At 35.9% G+C, this 20,868-nt stretch overlaps 1 protein-coding gene across 1 annotated transcript in view; it reads right to left on the bottom strand.

Annotated features, from left to right (window-relative positions):
• HMCN1 (hemicentin 1) overlaps window positions 1-20,868 on the bottom strand; it is a 554,195-nt gene that overhangs the window by 188,083 nt on the left and 345,244 nt on the right. The window contains exons 37-46 of the mRNA XM_024133815.3: window positions 20,322-20,423; window positions 19,253-19,429; window positions 18,558-18,709; window positions 17,288-17,411; window positions 12,840-13,015; window positions 10,357-10,453; window positions 6,922-7,044; window positions 6,006-6,167; window positions 3,689-3,970; window positions 1,072-1,239 (exon numbers count right to left, since the gene is read on the bottom strand). Of these exons, the coding sequence (XP_023989583.1) occupies window positions 1,072-1,239; window positions 3,689-3,970; window positions 6,006-6,167; window positions 6,922-7,044; window positions 10,357-10,453; window positions 12,840-13,015; window positions 17,288-17,411; window positions 18,558-18,709; window positions 19,253-19,429; window positions 20,322-20,423 (1,563 nt within the window). The remainder of the gene's footprint in view (window positions 1-1,071; window positions 1,240-3,688; window positions 3,971-6,005; window positions 6,168-6,921; window positions 7,045-10,356; window positions 10,454-12,839; window positions 13,016-17,287; window positions 17,412-18,557; window positions 18,710-19,252; window positions 19,430-20,321; window positions 20,424-20,868) is intronic.

The following is a 20,868-nucleotide window of genomic DNA, read 5'->3' as shown; positions in this document are numbered from 1 at the left end:
AAATAGAAGTGGACGTAGTGTTTACTTTGCAATCAGGTGCCATCATGGTTATCCTCCTTCGAAAACACTGTCAATAAATCCTTCTAGTCTTCCTAATGAGTAAGTTAAATCCACAATACAACTGGTGTTTGACTTGTTTTACTGGTGAAAATATATTTTATTCATGTGGCAAAACATTGCATCTGTTTTCATGATAAACACATGATACTGTTAACACATACTCAATAACCAAACCAATTCAGAGATCTTTTCATATGAAGAATTCTGAAGCTATATCTCACCCTAATTTTCACCACTGGTTTTTGAATGTGAGTGCAGGAGTTTACTTAACCTTCATTTTGTTAGGTTTAATTCAAAAGTTCCAGAGTGAGGTGTGTTTGAATTCGGATGCCTTCATTCAACACATTAGGTATTCTTCGAAATATCCAAGCTTTTTATTACCCATAAAATTGGCAAGATTATTTTCTTAGTCTGTACCCAAATTCTTACTGAAAGGGGCCAAGTGCAGATTCCTGTGGTATGCCCCAAGACACCTCTCTCGACACACTGATCCATAAAGAATAAGCTAATAGATTTTCCTACATAATTAGATAAGGAATAAGAGGAATATCTTTTTTACAATAATGATAAAATCTTAGCTCACTTGAAACTATTCCATCTGGGAAATATCTCACTCAGATTAGAGTTGTGAAAAAATTCAAACTTATGGTTATAGAGATATGTTATATAACATTATTCAGTCTACGCTCTGACTTCAAGTATTTCTTTTCATTCTTCACTTTTCCGATTGGTTGGTACTCATTCCAGCATGAATGCTCTGACATCCCCATGATTTAAGTAATAAGTGAGTGCCAAGATTTCTTTGTCAAAGGGATATAGAGATATTTAGAGATTTTCCCCACTGTCATATGGCTTCTGATGTCCTAAAATTTTTTCTTAATATGATCAGTGGGTATTATAGTAAGCAGCTAGATCATAAAGAAAAAAATAAGACATGGAGTTATGAGAAATTAAGGAGAAACTGTGGCCACAGGAAGCTAATCAGATTACCAGGCTAAGAATTTCTAATACCTGAGAGAATTCTCAGAGAACTGCTAAAGTTGACAGGACACTCATCTTTAAGCCAGGTAATTGAAGGCAGGGGAATTCCTGAAGCTTCACAAGTTAGGGACACTGAGTTTTTTTCCACCACACTGATATTTTCAGGTGTCCTGTGGTTTCCTGTGATGCTTGGAGGGGCTGTAAGACAAAACAAAACAAACAAGAAATGGAAAGGAGGGTGGCTAGTATGTAACAAACACCAAATTCTAAACAGCTTCTTAAAAATAAGGCTTCCATTTTCTAGTCAACAGTAAGCAAAATAAGCAATCACAACAATAAGATGATGATGATGACGAAGACAACACTCCTGGAAGTAAAAATGTCACTTCTTCCTCACTAATAGCAACATATGACTTTAAAAAAATTTGTTTACTTTATTTATTTATTTTTGGCTGCATTGCGTCTTAGTTGCAGCACTCGGGCTCTTCGTTGCAGAATGCGAGCTTCTCTCAAGTTGTGGTGTGAGGGATTTCTCTCTCTAGTTGTGGTGCGCGGGATTTCTCTCTCTAGTTGTGGTGCAAGGGCTCCAGGTTATGTGGGCTCTGTAGTTGTGGTGCGTGGGCTCCAGAGCGTGTGGACTCTGTAGTTTGTGGCATGCGGGTTTCTCTAGTTGAGGTGCCCGGGCTCAGTAGTTGTGGCGCATGGGCTTGGTTGCCCCACGGCACGTGGGATCTTAGTTCCCTGACCAGGGATCAGACCTGCATCTGCTGCATTGGAAGGTGGATTCTTTACCACTGGACCACCAGGGAAGTCCCCAAATGACTTCCATATTGTTATTCTAATAGTGGTGAATTATTTTCTGTGAGTCACTCATCTTTTCTGGTAATATGGATTCATGACTTTCTTATAGGCAGAATTTTCTAACAAATAATTCTAGTATTAAAAATTAAAAACAATCAAACAAATTAGAAGCTCAAAACCTCGTGAAACACACCAGCTTTCATGCTATCTATACTAACCACATTTTTGTTCCTTGGGCTAGTTGTTTCCTTGCTGGTTTTTTCCTTATTTTCACCCCAATCCAGCTCATGGAGACAAATGTGGTTTCAACTAGAATAGGAGCAGTAGAGGTGATGGGACTTAGTGACATCAGATATGAGAAAAAGAGGAGTCAAGGATGATTCCTAGGTGTTTCCCTTGCTCAGTCACATTAGGGGGTGGGATTGGCACAATCACCCATGAGAGAGTGTGGACAGAGAAGCAGGTGTTGCCCATTTCAGAGCCTTGGGGCATTCTAACACTACAGGCTGGAAGAGTAGGGGGAAACAATGAGAGGTTGAGAGGAAGGAGTTGCCAAAGAGACCAACCAAGAGGGGCAGGGGTGGGGCAGTTCCAGAAGCCTAGAAAAGACATGAGTGACCAGCTCCTCGGAGTCAAATATGCCTTGTGAATGCAAAAATGTGAGACACACAAAGTGGGTTGAGAAGACGGGTTTGGGCAACGAGCAGAGTAGAATCAGGATAGTCTGAGGATGGAGTGACAAGTCACATTGACCCAACAGGCCTGGACAAATGCAAGGCCTGGGTCAGAGGAGAACCAGTGTTAAAACCCAATTAAGCCAGCACTGGAACATAGATAAAACAAGGCTACACAGAGGCCTTGAGTGCCTCTATGTCCCTCATTAGCCCCATGGAAAGTTACCCCTCCATCATGTTTTCCTTCTGCACAGAGAAGGGCCAGTGACACCCTCCACTTTCAATGGTCTTGCAGAATTTAAGTACATGGAAGATTGAGCCAACTGGAATTTAGCATAATCGGAGACCTTGATTTCTCAACATCAGTCTTGCCTAGGAAATTTTATGACAGAAATTCTTGTTAATACAACTGACCTAAATGTCCCTCTCTAGAGAATTGATCAAATAAAATATGAAACATTCAAATAATGAAATAGTAAGCACCTGTTAAAAAGAATGAAAAAAACACAATCTAACAAAACAATACATAGGACTGATTCCTTTTCAGTCTTTAGCTTTGGTTTACACATTGGCTGCAAACTACAAGATATTAATACTGGACTTTGTGCATGTTCTAACTGGATTTAAGTTACAAGACCATGTCTATTAGATTTACCATTTCTATAGATTTTAAAAATGCAATTCAAATTGTATGCATACAAATAGGTGTCCCTGAGTACACGTATGTTTGGTCCATTCCTACTGACATTTACTGCTCATTACTTAGAATTTTAAAGCTGACTTCAGTACAACTTATGCCCATCTGATGCTCAGTCAGTAAGCTCTAAGGAACCTAGACTTACACTAGCCAAGTCAGCGAATGTGGAAACCACAGATTCATGGAATATTACTTGGGATAGCACTGGATCAAAAGTACTTGAAGAAGATAATTGTCTACTTTACTATGTGCTTTCCTAAAAGAATATCCAATATATGCTTATTTCAGCAAGGTAAGATATGGAAGGTCAGGCATAGTAGGATGAGTGATGAGACTGATCTAAAGAAGTGGTGCAAATGTAGAAAATAATCGACTATAAATAAAAGACTCAACACTTGAGGCCTATATGTCCCATCCAGGAGGCTATAGATTGTATCAGCCAGTGAATAGACCTACTGAGCCTGTTTATACTTACTGTGTACACTTAAGTCATATTTTCTGTCAGTCATTCCTGCTATATTCACAGCAACACACACATAACGGCCTGTGTCAGACAAATGGACATTCTTCAGCTGAAGGATATGACCTTCATCCGTTACTTCCGTTCCCCTTCCCTTAGTCAAAGGGCGGCCATCTTTCATCCAGGTCACTGTCGGTTGAGGAATACCCTCCACCTCACACTCTAAGGAAATGCTCTTCCCTCGAGTTAAGATGATTTCAGTAGGGTGGCTGCCACTGTTGGCTATAGTTGGTCGAACTGGGAGAAAAAATAAAAGAATAGGAAATGTTTGCCTTAAGTCTTATATAAGAATTTTCATCAGGCAAAGTTAAATTCTTTTTTTTTTTTTAAAGAAAATGCTTTATTGTTTCTTGTGGTCACACAAGCAGTACAAATTTACAGCAAAACAAAAATCACAAAATTCAGAAAAATATAAAGCTCACTCACCATGCTATAATTGAATATACCCACTGAAAACATTTAGGTCTTCATGAAACCAACCATTACAAAATGAAATTAAAGAAAACCTACTAAGCACAATAACATAAAAACAAATATCTAGGAATAATATGACAAAACACACTAAATTCATTTTTCATGTCAAAAAATTAGCTACTAAAGAAAAGACCCAGGACTAATAGACATGGCATTGCTGTACTGAGAGGTAGAATTCTTCTCCAATGTACCTAAATGGGTTCATAACTAAAATAAAGCTATCAATATAGTAAGGAAAGAATACTGCATTAGCTACTTTCCCTGCTTTTGAGAAGTTATACAACTATTTGAATTATCATTTGTAGCTCTAACCCAGGGAAGTCTTCTAGTACTAATTTTAAAGTAGATGTGATAGCCTAGCTCATGACCTAATGTCTGTTACCAATTCCTTTCTTCCTTTCACTAGAGGAGTTGGAAAAGCTGAGACTTTCTCAGTCTTCTTTGGAAATTGAGGTGACCTCACGAATCACTGTAGACCTAAAAAGTCTAAATGGAGGTCTGCTGGCAGGGGTGAGGTGGGGGGGTGGGTTTGGGAAATTTTTTGCTCTCCTGCCAAAAGAGAAAGATACCATTCCTTCCCCTTCCCACACTGCCTTCAATGTGGACTTGATACTATAAATGCAGCAACCGTCTTGAGATAACAAAGGAAGGACCAGGAGGATCCTAGATCTCCTGTCCTGATAAGAGTAAGGTGCTGACCAACTCCAGTGACTGCCAGCCTCAGGCTTCTCATTATGTGAGAAAATAAACCTCTATTTGTTTAAGCCACTGATGGCCAGTGATTCTGTAAATTTATAGCTAAATTCACCTAGTGGATACTGACTCCAAGAAAGAAGATTAAACCAACTCAAATACACATGTGTGTGGGAAAGAAAATGGACCAGTGTTAGTAATCCTGTGTTCCAGGGCCAATCCTGTCACATACAAGCCATATGACCTCAGCTGGTCATGGAAACTTCTCTGGGCTTAAGTTTCCACATACATTTTTGAGGCAATATTTTTGTCTCATACCACAGCTATGTAAAGATTAAATGAGATAATGTAAATATTTTAAATACTTTAAAATCTTATATAAATTAAATATTCTTTACGATGAGATATTTTTACATATTGTAAATATACCCTATGGTACAATGCCATCTTCTCCATTCCACACATACACTATCCTGTCCCCCAAAAGTTACAGCCACATTGATATATCCGCCAGCAGCAAGCTGATGCAGATGTTCAGCTGTATTGCTGAATAAATAACAGCTAGAAATAAGTAATTACTCTCTTTATTATGTCAGCACAATTAAAATTTGTGGGTCTTATGAAAGGTATAGTTGTCCCTGGGTATCCATAGGGGACTGGTTCCAGGACGCCCTCAGATACCAAAATGCTCAAGTCCATTCTATATAAAATGGCATAGTATTTGCATATAACCTATGTACATCCTCTCTTATACTTTAAATCATCACTAGATTAGTTATAATACTTAATACACTGTAAAAACTGTGTAAATAGTTGTAAATACAACGTAAATGCTATGTAAACAGTTGCCTGGTGCGTGGAAATTCAATTTTGCGTGGAAATTCAATTTTTGCTTTTTGTAACTTTTTGGATTTTTAAAAAAAATTTTTCAATCTGCAGTTGGTTGAATCCATGGATGCAGAATCTGTGGATATGGAGGGCCAATTGCATACTATAACCATACTACTTTGAATGACTCTTAAAGATATGAAGAAAAAGTAAAAGGGAAGGATGGAGAGGTTTTTTTAAAAACATTGTGCCAAAGCCTGGCTAACTAATAACTTACTGTAAACTTGCAGATTGTAGTCTTTCTTTGCTGTTCCAGCAACATTTGATGCCACACATGTATACAGCCCTGCATCAGATTCTTCTGCAACTGAAATCTGCAACTGCCTGCCTCCAGATAAAGTTCTGACTCGCCCTGCAGAATCAGCCAGCACTGGGGAGCCTGCAAAGAAAACCAAGTGGCAGAATGTGAAGCATAAATGTAAGGCGTTTTGTGTATATACTCTAATGAGTATATATACATATATATTTACTTCCTAGTTCACATACTTAAAAGGCAGAGGACACTGTATAATAATCTATGCAAAAAGGAGGAGGAGGAGGATGAACAGAAGATTATCTTCTGCAAATTTTTCTTTCAATCAGTATTGCATTTAAAAGAAAACACTTAGTAAAACAAACAAAATAAGATCTTTAAGTAAAACAAAAATTATTTTTTAGATCAGCTAAAAATTTAGATGATCTGATACTTAATGGAAACAGATATTTGTTGATGAATAACTAAAAATCTGTTCAACTGCAGAATTCAATGTTAACGTACATTACAAAACTGTCACAAATACAGCAAAAATGTTTGCTTTAAAAAAAAAATTTTAAACCTATTTTAAAGAAGAAAGAAAGAGTTCATTGAATGGTGGATTCTTGATCATGATAGCTGCCCTAAAATGCATTTGATTAAAAAAGAATTAATGGAGAAAATTAATTTCTTCTTGGGAGCAGTGAGTCTCAAAACTGACAATTTTCAGGTTGATACTGTAGAAGTCTCGCATATGGCACATTTAACACATAGTAATTCTGCTGTCTGGTATTTTCGCGTGCAAACCTTAAGAAAGTTTGTTGGCACGTTTCTCAAACAAAATATAAATTCACTTAATATTTATATTTAATTTTATAAATGTCAAAGGATGAAAACTGACCTTTCTTCTTCCAAATGAGATTTGGGGGTGGAATACCACTTGATTCACACAATAGACTAATAAGATGCCCTTCAATGACTGTAAGTTGAGCAAGTTCATCAGAACCATAAATATTCGGCGGTACTGAAAGATTAAAAAAAGGAAAAATACTATTTTACACTCAAATATAAAATTTTCCTAACACTTTGCATGTAAAAATAAAAAGGTTCCCACTCAAATGGTACATGTAAATAATTTAGCACTTGAGGTTGACATATCAACACCACATTAAAAGTCAAAGTAAGACCTAGAATAAATACCTAATAGCAGACTTCCCATTTTCACAGATAGAAACTTAATTATCAAAATACTCTGAGTGGTATAAAAAGGAGATACAGTCTAGATATTTAGACATCTTGCACCAAAAGAAATGAAGACACTTACCAAATTTAAATTTAACCCAGTCATTGTGCCTCTCCAGCTTTGATATCTCAGATGTTGAACAGAATAGAAAGACATCAGGCATATAACATAGAGAAAAGAACAGAGGTAAGGAATTTGATCTGAGAAACAGACATGCTACCTATCCTAGACTGCACAGTCTGCATTCCCCCATTGATCTCCAGCTTCTCCTTGGAACCCTCAAAGTGAATTCCGACTACCCACACTTTACTCAAAGAGGCTGAGTCTGCATTTGCTGGTTGAACTCTTCCTTGGGACACTTTCCTGGCTGCAGTATTATCACGTGATAGATGCTTATTCTCCCAAGCTCCTGGGAGTTGAGGAGTGGGAGAATCCTCCTCACCACCAATGCTGCTTCCAGCCATTGTTCAAGCACCCCCATGAAAGTCTCTATTCTTTTGAGGCTCATGTCACCCATTTACTTCTTTTTTTCTTATCACCATCTGTGAACCTGTCATTCTCTTTCCATTCACTGAACAATTTGGTATTTGTTTTTATCCTTTCTCTTTACATGAAGACCTGCCACATTCTGTATGAACTCAATATCCACACGTCTAAACACCTGGCTAGTCAGTTCCTTGATCTGCTCATCCTGTTCTCCATCAGAGGCCATACCCTTTTCACCATCTAGAACATTTCTCCTATTAATTTATAAATTTAGGCCACTTTCTGACAACTGCTCTATCCTTATAGCTCTTTCACTCAACTATTCCCAATTCTCAATTCAATGACCTAATTGAATCTCAAGTCCTTAAACCTCTCAGAAGCCTCCCAACCTAGTTGCTTACTCTTTTATTTACCAGCTTCACTATCCAACCTAGATTTCATGATCAGTAATTTCACCTAGTCCTCTGCCAATATTTTCAACTGCCTGGCACCAATGCTCTTCCTATTTGGCAATACCCTTACTTGGGATGAATCCTATAGTTCACTCTGTCATCACCTATCCCACAGATGAAAATTCTACAGAAGAAAATGACAACTACACAAATTGCCACCACTATAAATTCATGATCTCCAACCCAAACTCCACCTCCTCTACTCCCATGGCTTCCATTAATACAAATACTTGTAAATCTGTACCTGTAATGCAGATACTCTCTGAGATCTGGACTTTTATATCTGACTACTTAACATCTCATCTTGGATGCCTTAGAGGCACTGTCAAACTCAACTTGCCCCAAACTGAACTCAGTAACCAGTGTCATTGTCTTTCTTCTTAAGCTCTCTATGCCTACATGTGGAATAGTACCTAGAACACAGAGTCACTCTATAAATGATATTTGAGGTCTCAACTTTCTCTCCCCTATCATTCATTCTTACATTGACTGCGACCTGCTTTCCTCTTTAAGAGGCACTGGTCTACTCAGTTGTAAAGTACACTTTGTATTTAATGTCTCATTTGGCTTCTCTGCAATGTGTGCCATTATTCATTCATTCATTCACTCATCTATCTAACCACGTCCAACTTATTTGTTGTCCATGTTCTTCTTTTGGGAACACCATTGTCCTTAGTTTCCATGACACAAGCTTTACCCAGTTTTCCTCCTCCCTCTTTGACTGTTCCTTCTCAGTTTCCCATTTGGGGGTCTCTTTTTCTGTCTCCCTTCTTATGTGATATGTGAGGGTCATTCTATACAGTACTCTCTTGTACACATTCTTCTTATTCTCACTAAGGGATCTCAACTACTACGTATATACTCATGTCTCTAACCTCACATTTTTAACTGTTATCTCTTTCTCCTGAGCTATAGGCTTATAATTCTGAAGGCATAGAGGACAGCTTCACATGAACAGTCTACAGGTATCTCTAATACAGCATTTTAAAAATGAATTCTTCACCTCACTTTCTAATTGATCATCACTCCAAATTTTTCTTTTTCTTTTCTTTTTTTTTTTTTTTCAACCTTTACTTGATAAGACTTAGCTCAGTGTTGTCCATATTGGGAGTTATACGAATATTTTCCCCATTTGAAAGAAATGAGAAGAGAAGGGAAAAAAAGGAAATACGAAGGGAGAAAAAGGATGGAAGGAGGTAGAAACAGAAGCGAATGATACATAACAAATTTGTAGTAAATATAAAGGTACTGCATAGTAAATTTTGTCGTTTAAAAGTAAATCCTTTTACAGGTGAATGATAATACTTCTTACAATTTTCCTCAAGATTTTTTAAAATGATAATAATTTATAATTAACAAGTCATTTATACATAAAATATTTATTCTCTATTGGAATTAGATTACTTCCTCTACCTATTTTTATTTTAAAATGTGTTTTTGAATTAACTTTTATAATCAAAGGTAAATTTCAGGTTATTATCTCAAAAATTAAAAAGTTTAAACAAATACAATCAAAATTAAGAGAGCTTAATATGTTATACATGAATTTAAAGAAGTACTTAAAAGAAAGGTGAATATGTAGGAAATGGGAACAATTTTAAACATTGTGTAACAGACAACTACACTGATATAAAAGTTGTGACTATTCCTAAGAATTATCTTAATTAGTAACAGTAAAACTTCAAGCAAGAATAGCTTTGCACATTCGTCAGCGGAGTAATTCCATCTCCCACCCACAAGTGCATGTGTTCTCTTTCTCTCACACAAATATAATTCACATACACAATTTAGCCTTTTGACTTATTTTCAATTGACCAACACACTCTCTGTTCATGGAGAACACTCAATCATTAGAGGATCTCAGTTGTAGAAGCTAAAAGGCATATTAATCAGGCAGGAGAGCAGTACTGTTCTACATCAAAGTTACAGTGACCAACATGTTTAGGTTCAAGAAATCTGTCTAATTGCTCTTGAATTAATTATATAAGCTGATATTCAGGACAGTTCAGCATCATTTAAACATATTAATTAGTGTCCATGTCTGTATTATGATCAATTTTAGTTACATGGTTGGTTATTTTAAGAACTGACACAAAGAATCAAAGATTAAACCACAAGCTGTATCATTTGCTTTACAGGGGCTGATTCCACTTACCCCAAATGTTGACATTATAGTTTTTCTCAGTTTTTCCAGCAACATTTGTTGCCTCACAAGTGTAACGACCACTATCTTGAATCTGAGCATCTTCAATCTGAAAACAAAATCATGCTTTGAAACCACAGTTTCTATTTCGTAAGTAATTGAGCCTTTTCTATTAATGTTATTCGTGATCTCTGATTTTTCATTTGTGTTCTGAAGGTTTTCAAACATATAAAAAATAGAGGGAACAGTAAAATGGATGGCTATATGCCCATCACCCACATTCAACACTTACCAAGATTCAGCAATTCTCATTTATGTCATATCTTATTTGAATCTCATTAATTTTACAGGTTGAAGGTCTAGAAAGGCCTTTTAAATATGATTCAGATAAAATAACAAAAAAAATCACAATTAATTTCTGAATATGTTATTCAGGGCTTTAAATATACAATCTTTCCATGCCCAGGTCCTTGTTCAGTAAAATAATACCCATACTATTAATTGATTATGTCTTCTCCCATATTGGGTTTGTAAGCTTCTTCAAGCCAGGTATTATACTCAATTAGTCTCAATCTCCTAATAGCCAGTTTGGTGCTTGGTAGATAACTGAATACCAGTAAATACTTTCCATATATTTATCTGCAACATACATTAATACTCATTTATCATTTATTCATAGACTTTTCAGCAGTTATTGAGAATATTGTACCAGGTACTATAAGTATAAGATACAAAGAAGTATGGTGCAATATATGGTTTCTGACTTGAGTTTTCAATCTAGTTGAGAATATAACGTATATGAACATAAAAAAATAGTTTAATAATAAACAAGGTATAAATAAGAATATAAGATAATCTAAGAGGTACAACAAACAGTATGTAATTGCTAAAAGCTTTGAAATCAATTGCTAAAACATTCAAAAGAGAATCATTGGAGTTGGAGTTATCATTAAAAGTATTTAGTACAGCAGGGGTACACTAGAAGTTTTCATTTCCATGAGGTCTTCTCCCTATGTTCCTTCCTATGGACTCAAACATTTCAGGGTGCCTGGCTAGCCTCAGTGGTGAAGACTCAGTGGATCCTAGGATTTCTTCACCATCACCTCTCTCCTGGCTTCCCAACTCTATTGGGATCTGTGCTCTGAAGAAATGAACTTCTCTACTCACTAAAATTTGCTAGGAGAGTTCTAATCACGTATAGCTCTCCCCTAGCAGTGTTGGGACCTGTGGTTTATACAATCGTCTCCCTCTATCATTCAGTCAGAATTGAGGTTTGAGAATTCTACCAGCTGCTTTCTTGAACTCTGGGGTCTGCCTCTGAGAAGGGGCAGTGCTTTTTGCTTTTTTTTTTTTGCTTTTTTTCCCCATATATAGCTCAAATGACTTATCCTACTTTCCTCCAACAGTGACTCCGGCCTTTCCTTCCTCACCAGCTCCATCGTTACAGGATCATAATTCCGAATGACTCCATCCTCTTGCCTCCAATATACACTTTCACCTCCCTCTCACTCTCTCCTATACTTCTATCCTCCTTGTGTAAGCGTCTTAGCTTCCTTTGTGTTGACAATCATTATGCATTTCCCAAGACTCTCCTTGTTTGACAGTAATAATATTCCTTTACCAATAAACTATGTGGTGTAGTGGTTAGCAGCATGGATTCTGAAGCTATACTCCTGTATTCAAATCCCATTTCTGCCGCTTAGTAACCGTGGGCAGATTACTTAGCCATTCTTTCAATTCTAAATACAGTTATTATGAGGATTTTATAAATATTCCAATGGCCTGTTGGCTTCCTGAATCCTAATTCCTTAAGTTGGCTTTCAGTGTTAGCTCTTATTTCGCTTAAATCAACGTAGTCAACCTTATTTCCAAAATTCACTTTGTTAAATTGTTTCAGTCCCACTAGCTTACTTGCTTCCCGTAATCAGGCCTTTTGTCCTATCTACCCATAAAAAGCCAAGTAGCTTTCCAAGACTATTCTGGATAACCACAGCCTCACGTTTTGCTATCTTTCCCAAATGTACTGTCTGTATCATCCACTTGGTAATTAACTTAGAGACTTAGAGTACTCATTGCACTTTTCATGAGCTGTTAAATTTTCATATATTTATGCAAAATTGGAAGACATTTTGCATAAATGTGTCATACTTTTTTGCATCCCTATGCAGAGCACCTAGATGGGTATTTGCTGATTGGCTGAATGACTGAAGATGATGCACTCCTTAGAATATTTCTATAATATTTTCCTAGAAGTATTTTTGAATGGCTTCTGGCTACAAACATGAATTGACAGTTAAGTATATATTTAAACCTTACTAAGCATAAAGCTGAAAAATATTACAAACCTCATTAATAAAAGGGTTCCTAGAATTTTATAAGAGGAAATTAGTAGAATACTTGTAAAGTTTAATAGGGGTACTATTTTGATAGTGGTAATACCAAAGCCATGAGCTTAGGAATAATATAAGAAGCAATAAATGAATTTATAGGCTTACCTTTAATACACTTCCATTTTCAGTGACACTGAGGCCTGGTTTCTTCAGCAAAGGGTGGCCGTCTTTTAACCAGGTCAGAGTCGGTGGGGGAACAGCATCACTTTGACATAGTAACTCCACAGCTTGGCTAATGAGGATAGAGATGTTCTGTTCTTCTCCCATAATATTTGGTGCAACTAAGTGAAAGATGGGTTTTCCCTCAGGATAAAAGAGGTCAGCATACTGCTTATCTTTATTAATCATCAGGACATATATTGAATAACTTTATTAGTTCTTTTAAGATGTAGGATCACAGTAATTCTAACATACCCTCTGCACATCATTTGGTTCAGAATCAAGTGTTCATAAATCACTGATTAATGTATTCCTGTTGAACAGAAATAGTTTTTTCACTAACTTTTCACGTAAAAAAGTTTTAGAACTGGAAGTTCTCGCCAAGTGCCCACTTAAGAAACTTCTTGAACTAGATGTCACCACTTAAGATTTTCAAAGTATTAAACCACTCATCAAATATTTTGGAAATAACAATGAATTAAAAGCCAACACATTTTTGATGTTTATTTTTTGCAGAAGAAAATAAATTTCATAAATACAGAGGCAAAATAAAAAATAGAGTTGAAAGAGATCATCCTGTCCCACCTCACAGTTTGCAAAACATAAGATGGTGACAGATAAGAGCTTATTTGAAATAATGTGACTAATTGGTGGCAAAACTAGGAGTCTTCTGACTTGCAGTTTAGAGCTCATTTTGGTTTTCCACGGTGCCTTGTCAGCTTTCTATGGAATAAAGTCCATGTGGGATAAATGATACATTAAAGACCAAACTAAAACAGTGACCAGCTGTACAGCATACAACTGCATAAAAAGAAGAAATGAGTTGAAATTTTAATGAGATTAAAATTAGAATTCCCTGGCTATAAAGCTTGTCAGATCCTGAAATATGTTCTTGGAGAAGTTTAAGGAACTGCATTCCCTTGGGTGTATTAAAAAATAGAGTAAACAATCATTTGTCTCAGATGGTAGAGGTACAGCCCTGCCAAGAATTAGACGGTGGGCTCCATAAGCTCTCAAGGACTCTTTCAGGCTTATATTTATAATAATTCAAAATCATGAACTAACGATAAAATCAGGCCTGTTATAAAAGGGCCACTCCAAAAAAGCAGAGGGGGATTTCCTCAGCCATTTCTCACTAAATCCCATAACTATTTAGGATTGTAGGAAACATACCATATTTGTAGTTTTTTTTGGTTTTGTTTTTTTTACAAGAAAGGTTAAGTTTCATTGAAATGAATCCTAAAGGATTTTCCAAATGCTTTGGTAGAAATAAGATTTTTGTGGTAAGGAACATTATGATAGTCCATTGGCCATTGTTCCCAGCTTGATACTGTTGCATGTGGCAAAATGACAATGAACGTAGGGGACTTAAGCTAGTCCCTATAGCTTAAGGGGCTATAACCAGGAGGTTATATAACCGTGTTCTACAACCAGGAGGTTTCTCTGCTACCATGTCTTTTACACAGGGAAAGGCATTTGAACTAGAGGGTATTTCTTATGCTGTTTCTGGATGCAGGACTTGTGCTAAACCCAAAGGAAATGAGGCTAACAAAAGAAACTCCATGCACAATGGTTGGAACAGATCATGGAACTTTTGGGCAGAGATCTGTGATGCCCGTCCTGCTAAATTTAATAGCACAACAGACATCTGGCTTTCCAAAAGCTTAAAGTAATCTACGGGTGACAGAAAAGAGTGGGATTGTTTTTAACATGTGAGACAACGGATAAAAGATATACAACTAGTCTGTTTGAGATTACAACTTCTATAATCTCAGCAAAATCAGCACAATGATTGCCATCTTCTAAGATATTATGAAAAAAAGATATATTCACCAATCTTAGCATAGAGAGTCCTAAATACAACTTCACAGTTGGAAATAATTTCAGGTTAAGTCTGTCCTCCGTGGATAAAAATGTACCACAACTATATAAAAATATGTTTATCTTAGATTATTTGTAGAATTTACAAAAGAGCATGGATTCTTTATGACTGCTTGTAGACGTAAAAGTCAGAAACAATTCAAGAAGGCAGAATGCTAATTTATATCCAAATATTTTTCCTTCAATTACTTTTCTTTACAGCTAAATGAGTTGAATCAAGCTCAAATTTTTTCAATTGAGAGGAAAAATACAAAAACAGTAGAGTATTTGTTTCTTAAAGAACATAAATTAAAGCAAATCTAATTACAGTCAAGGATATATATTACCACAGCACAACTATTTTTTTCTGCCCTGTCTTTCATTTCCAACTTTTTGTTTAGTCTGAGAAGAGAACAAGCTTCTACCCTTTAGATCCTCGGCTTCCTTAGATGTTATCCCAATTCTGCTTTGCGGTCATGTTGCTTAGGAAGGGGTGTGTTGTGTCTGTTTCTCATCCTACGCATTATACTTGTGAAATGTAATTACACAAGTCAGAATTGCCACGGGGTTATGCTTGTTGAAACACTGGGGAGTGTGTGATCTCTAAAAGTTCTCAGAGCTTCAGTTTAAAGATAAGGTAAAAACTCTATTCTCATGTTTCAGCACCTAAGAGTATGGTGATGCATACTCCGAATTTATACCAGGGAGAAACAGTTTTAATGAACTACTCTTGTAATTGTAGGGAAAGCTATTTTACACAGTGTCTGCTCCTCCTACACCACAACACTCTACAATGTAAATGTGACGGGGACTTACCTCTGAGGATGCAGAATCATTACGCACCAAAAAGATCCAAGATTGCCAAGGTTACTATCACAAATTTAGGAATATAATATAGGGACATAATACTAATAGTAGAACATAGATTGGAAGCTAATTTCACATTAAAAACCTGTTTTAATCTGGCACTTCTTTAACATTTAAAATATATACACACAGCAAGCTACTAAACACATACGCACATTCTAAAACATACGTATGGGCTGGCTAGCCATTTGACTTTTATAACAGAGGGAAGATTCTGGTTTTCAGACTAAAAAGGTAGTATGGGAGTATCTTAACAAATGATAAAAAATAGTGACGCACGTCTTCATAACTCCTGAAAAATATCAACTCTCTATCACCTCCCAGGTCCACTTTTGACACTAACCAGTGCAGAAATGGAAGCAGCCAACCCCAGATTTTCAGTGCTGACTAAAACCCAGTGAATACTGATGTTTGCTTGCTCATCTGCTTGCTTGCTCATGATTGAAGGAGCTATTGTGTCACATACTTAGATTGATGTATCATTCTCTAAGGATAGTTTAGATTGGAAACATTCCAGTTCTTCATGAAGCATAAAAGCGACCCATTAAGGGAAGGAGTTAGATTCCTTGCAGTTGGGCATTTTAGACCCTCTGTTATCTCAGACACAGAGCACCAGCTGGAGGCTAGATACAGACCCATGCCAACTGCAGAAGCAACAAAAAAGACGGATGCATAATGAGCCTTGGGTAATTTATTGATGCCAACTTGGATTTTTTAGCTTAATTAGAGATGCATGGCATCCATATTGAAACAAGGGGCCTTTTTATTAAAAAATTAGGACTTATTATATAAGTTATTTGTGATGATTACATTTGTTTTGGCAAACTCAAAAAGGGAAGTCAATCCACATGGCCTGGAGGTAAAAAAATAAAAAAAAAGTAATATATTTTGAACAGGAGTAAATTATTTGGAAGTGAGGTAGGACTTAGAAGAGAAGGCCTGCATTAAACAGATACTCTTTGAGGACTACAGAACAAATCCATTATTCCAGGAACCAAGAATATAATGCAAGTAAAACCCTAAAAAAGTTCTAAATGCAAAGGTATACTAAAATGTGGAATGACAAGTGTAATCTATGAATGGAGGCCATTGAGGCCCCAACTTTGTTCCAGGGGCCTCTTGGTGTGATGGAATCAGACCTTTCCTTTTGTACCTTACAGCTGCATCATAGGTAGGAAGAAAAAATACTTGAATTTTGCCTAAGTTTATGTTTAGTTTAACTTTGGCTTCTCAAATATCCTTTAATTCATAGACATAGTACTGACTATAAAATACGCTGATTGTACATATAATTAAAAAGTAAGAAAATCCAGGCTTCAAGTAGAATAGATCAAGAGAGCTACTTGAACAGAGCCTTGCTTTAGGGAGAAGAATATGTCTTCCAAATTGCAAAGATCTCTCCATAGTCATGTTCTTCAGGGTGCTCCATAAAACCAACACCTTACATGCTGGATGTATGCATTTTTATTTCTCAGAACTTCAATAAAGGAAAATTAAAGTCAAATATAAGGCAGAAAGGGTGACTCTGATTTAATTAACCTTGTAATATTTTGATAATTTCGATTGTTCATAGCTCTTTATTGTCAAAAACTTTCTTAACTTCCTCAATGATATTAGGACTTAAACACAGCTATATCAGAGCAGCAGTAATTATTAAAATGTCTCACCATATACTCTGAGGTCAATGTCCCTTTGTTTCTCCCCAGCAGCATTTACTGCCACACAGGTGTATCTCCCCGTATCACTGATTTGCGCACTGGTCAAGGCTAGGATGCGGCCCCCAGACAGAACCTGTTGATGAATAGAAAGCTAAATAACCAACATAGCTCCTGAGAATTGTAGGTGTAAACATACTTTTTCAATTATTTTCTGAGATTGATCAACTGAACATTTGCCTCTAGAAGGATTTCTACTTGGATGTTTTAAGGAGGGCAAGCATCATTTAATCCCCTTCTCATCTTATCTGTGGAGGACGACAGAGGCTAGAACCAAACTTGGTAATCACCACTGAACACAACTCTCTACATACAGGATCAAGTGAAGATCCAACTTTATCAATACTTACTACAGAAAGAGAAAAAGCCACCAGGGGACAAAGATAAGAAGAAGTGGGAATAAGAGGAGCTAATCCTCCTCTTAATTTTTCTTTGAGAGAACAAGTAAGAAGGTAAAATTAACAGCATAGTAGCAGTCAAATAAATTAATTAGTCACATTCATTGTCCTTTTATCCCACCGATGTAGTTGTACCTTTAATACTGACATGGACTCTGGATAGTCTATGATCCCAAATTCTGCAAGCAATGGATTTTCAAGAAAAGTTCAAGAAGTAGAATGGTGGAATAACTATGCTCTCTGCTAAGCAAAGCAAAATTGAAGTACACTTTCAATGAGATATATGTGTTTACGTATTTTAAATTTTGAGTCAGTGCAATGTACTTAAATTTTTTTGTCAGACTCAAATTTCACTTCTCATAATGTTGCCTTTATAATTTTTCTTTATATGATGTTTTAGTAGAAGTAAATATACTCTGTGTAAATATTTACTCTGAAGTCAATATTCTCTGATTATTTCCAGACATTTAAATATAACGTCTACCAAAAAATTCCTGTTTTTATTGTTGATGAACATTTCTTTGCATAGGGTATCTTTTATGGTGGTGGCAGAGAGTGCGGGGGGAGTAGAAAGTATATAAAACAATGGTCAAAATACAGCACTACATATGAGATAAGGGAACTCTTAGATATACTGAGCTTTTAATGAATTGTTTAGAAATCACAACTGTGTGCCCATGGTATTTATGGATGTATACGTGTACATGTTTGGATAACATTTGTGAATCCTTGCTCTCCAAATCCCTTTAATAGTTTTACTTGTTTATACTTCCTGTATTGAATAATTAGATGGTAGATTTCACTTAAGGAATGACAGAGAGTACCTGTATCCCATTAGTGAAACTAGCGACAGGGCTCCCATCTTTCAACCAGGTCAGACTTGGGGCAGGGATACCTCTGGCTTCACATTCTAACCTCACCAGGTTATTAACTACCACTGCCACCATGTTATTGCTGCCAGAAATTGATGGGGGCACTGAAAAGGAATAAAAAAATAAATAAAATTAAGATATGTTAACATCATGGAATATTACATCTCAAAATAATAAAACTATAGGTTGTGTCCACAATAATGTTTTACATTTTTATTTTTTGATTTCCAGGCTTTGTGTGTATCTGTGTGTGTTTCCTTACACTGTATCTACTCTAGTATGTTAACTATGAACTCCTCTTAAAAGCATTATTAGAGATAATAACTTGGAAACATTTATTGAACTAAAACCTATGATTCTGACAGACAATATTTACAAACAGGGCCATTGTCATTAGCTGATAAAATTGCTGATGACTATTTGCATCAATTCATCTAAAGAAAACTTAAGTTCAATAGCATGTGAAAATAGAGCATTTAATGGGAATCAGAAAATATAAATGCTTATCAGTTTTAGAATACTGCTTTCTTAAGTAAAGATGACAATAACACATTCTGTTAAATATTTACACTAGAATTTTATAGATGCATTTAATCATTTTGAATGCTTCTTCACCCCAGGATGAATCTAGGAGAAGTAGCACTAACCATGGACCTGTAGACTATAAAATAACTCTGTAGCTCCAGCTGAGTTGATGGCCACACATTTATATATGCCAGCATCTGTGATCTGGGTGCTTTCGATATTGATGATCTGTCCTCTGTTCAAGAAAGTCATGCTACTGGAACCTAATAGTGGACGATTATCTTTGTACCATGTAATAGCTGCAAGGGGAAGAGGACAGAAACCCATCTTTTTAAAACTTTTCATTTAAAAACTCAATACACACACTAAGTTGAAGCTTAACTACAACAGTAACAATTGCTTTATTCTTATGCTTATCATCTTAGTTTAATCTGTTTAATTATCTCTTTAGGGTTGATTTTTAGGAGGATGTAAACTTTAGAAAAACATGAATAGCCAAGCCAATATAAGAGTCCTGAAGTGAACTTATAAAAACATTATTCTTTACATTATCTCTAATGTATTAGGTTGGCCAAAGAGTTCATTTGGGTTTTTCCATACAGTCTTACAGAAAAACCCGAATAAACTTTTTGGCCAATCCAATATCAGTATTTGTTTGATAGCAAACTTTTAACCGATTCTATTTCTTTTGGTGTAGTATATATTCCTCTCATCTATAAAATTTTGTTTATGCATCTAATCAAAACCAAACACTACACATACTATTAGCCTCAAAATTTTTATATTATTATTGATTAGTATGAAAAACTTACTGGTGATGAAAATCAACAAAAAGTCTCATCAAATGAATGATTTATAAAGATAATCAACTGAGACTAGATAAAAATATATTTTTCAACAAAAATTTACATACAATACCATGTGGGTTTTGTGGCCATAGTAAGGACAATAAGATAATTATTCACATATTTCTACATTGTTTAAATGAGTAAATTATTTCATGTAGTTAAAAGCAATGAAAATTCAAAAATATCATCCACCTAATGATATCCTTATCAATGTTTTATCCTTGAAATATATTCTATAATATTTCCCTTATTAGTAATTACCAGATTATGCTTATAAACATATTTATCAATTCACAGAAATCTTAAAATGTTAATAAGCTACAGAGTCCACAAACAAACCTACCAGGTGAGGGATTTCCAGTTGCCTTACACTCCAGCTGTATGGGGTTGTTCACTACCACAGTCTCATTCAGCATCTTCCCTGCATCATCCAGACTGGGTGGCTCTGTAAGAAGCCCAAACAGATAATTAGCAAACACAAATAGGATATTTAAACTGAAATTGTTTGCTCACTGGGAATTGTCATTTCTTTCTTTCTTTTCTTTCTTACTTTCTTTTCTTTCCTTCCTTCCTTGCTTCCCTCCTTCCTTTCTTCCTTTCACTTATATACAATGATATATTTGGAATAAAACTAAAGTATGCTATTAAGTACTACTGAAGAACAGGATGGAAAAAGATGTTAATAGGTTTTCTGGATCATCCCTTTCTCTATGCCTAAACAGGAAAAGCCTTAGAATTGTAGATTAGTAGAGCAGTAAAAAAAAGTTAAAGGAGTATTTTTTTAAATTCCAATAAATCTGATTGGTCTGATGATGAATTGCCTTTACCAAGAAGTAATCTGGGCTTCCCTGGTGGCGCAGTGGTTGAGAGTCCGCCTGCCGATGCAGGGG

This window comes from Physeter macrocephalus, chromosome 4 (assembly GCF_002837175.3).
Source record: "Physeter macrocephalus isolate SW-GA chromosome 4, ASM283717v5, whole genome shotgun sequence".
In the NCBI taxonomy this organism is placed as follows: Eukaryota; Metazoa; Chordata; class Mammalia; order Artiodactyla; family Physeteridae; genus Physeter; species Physeter macrocephalus.
This window is presented reverse-complemented; position numbering and strand designations above follow the sequence as displayed.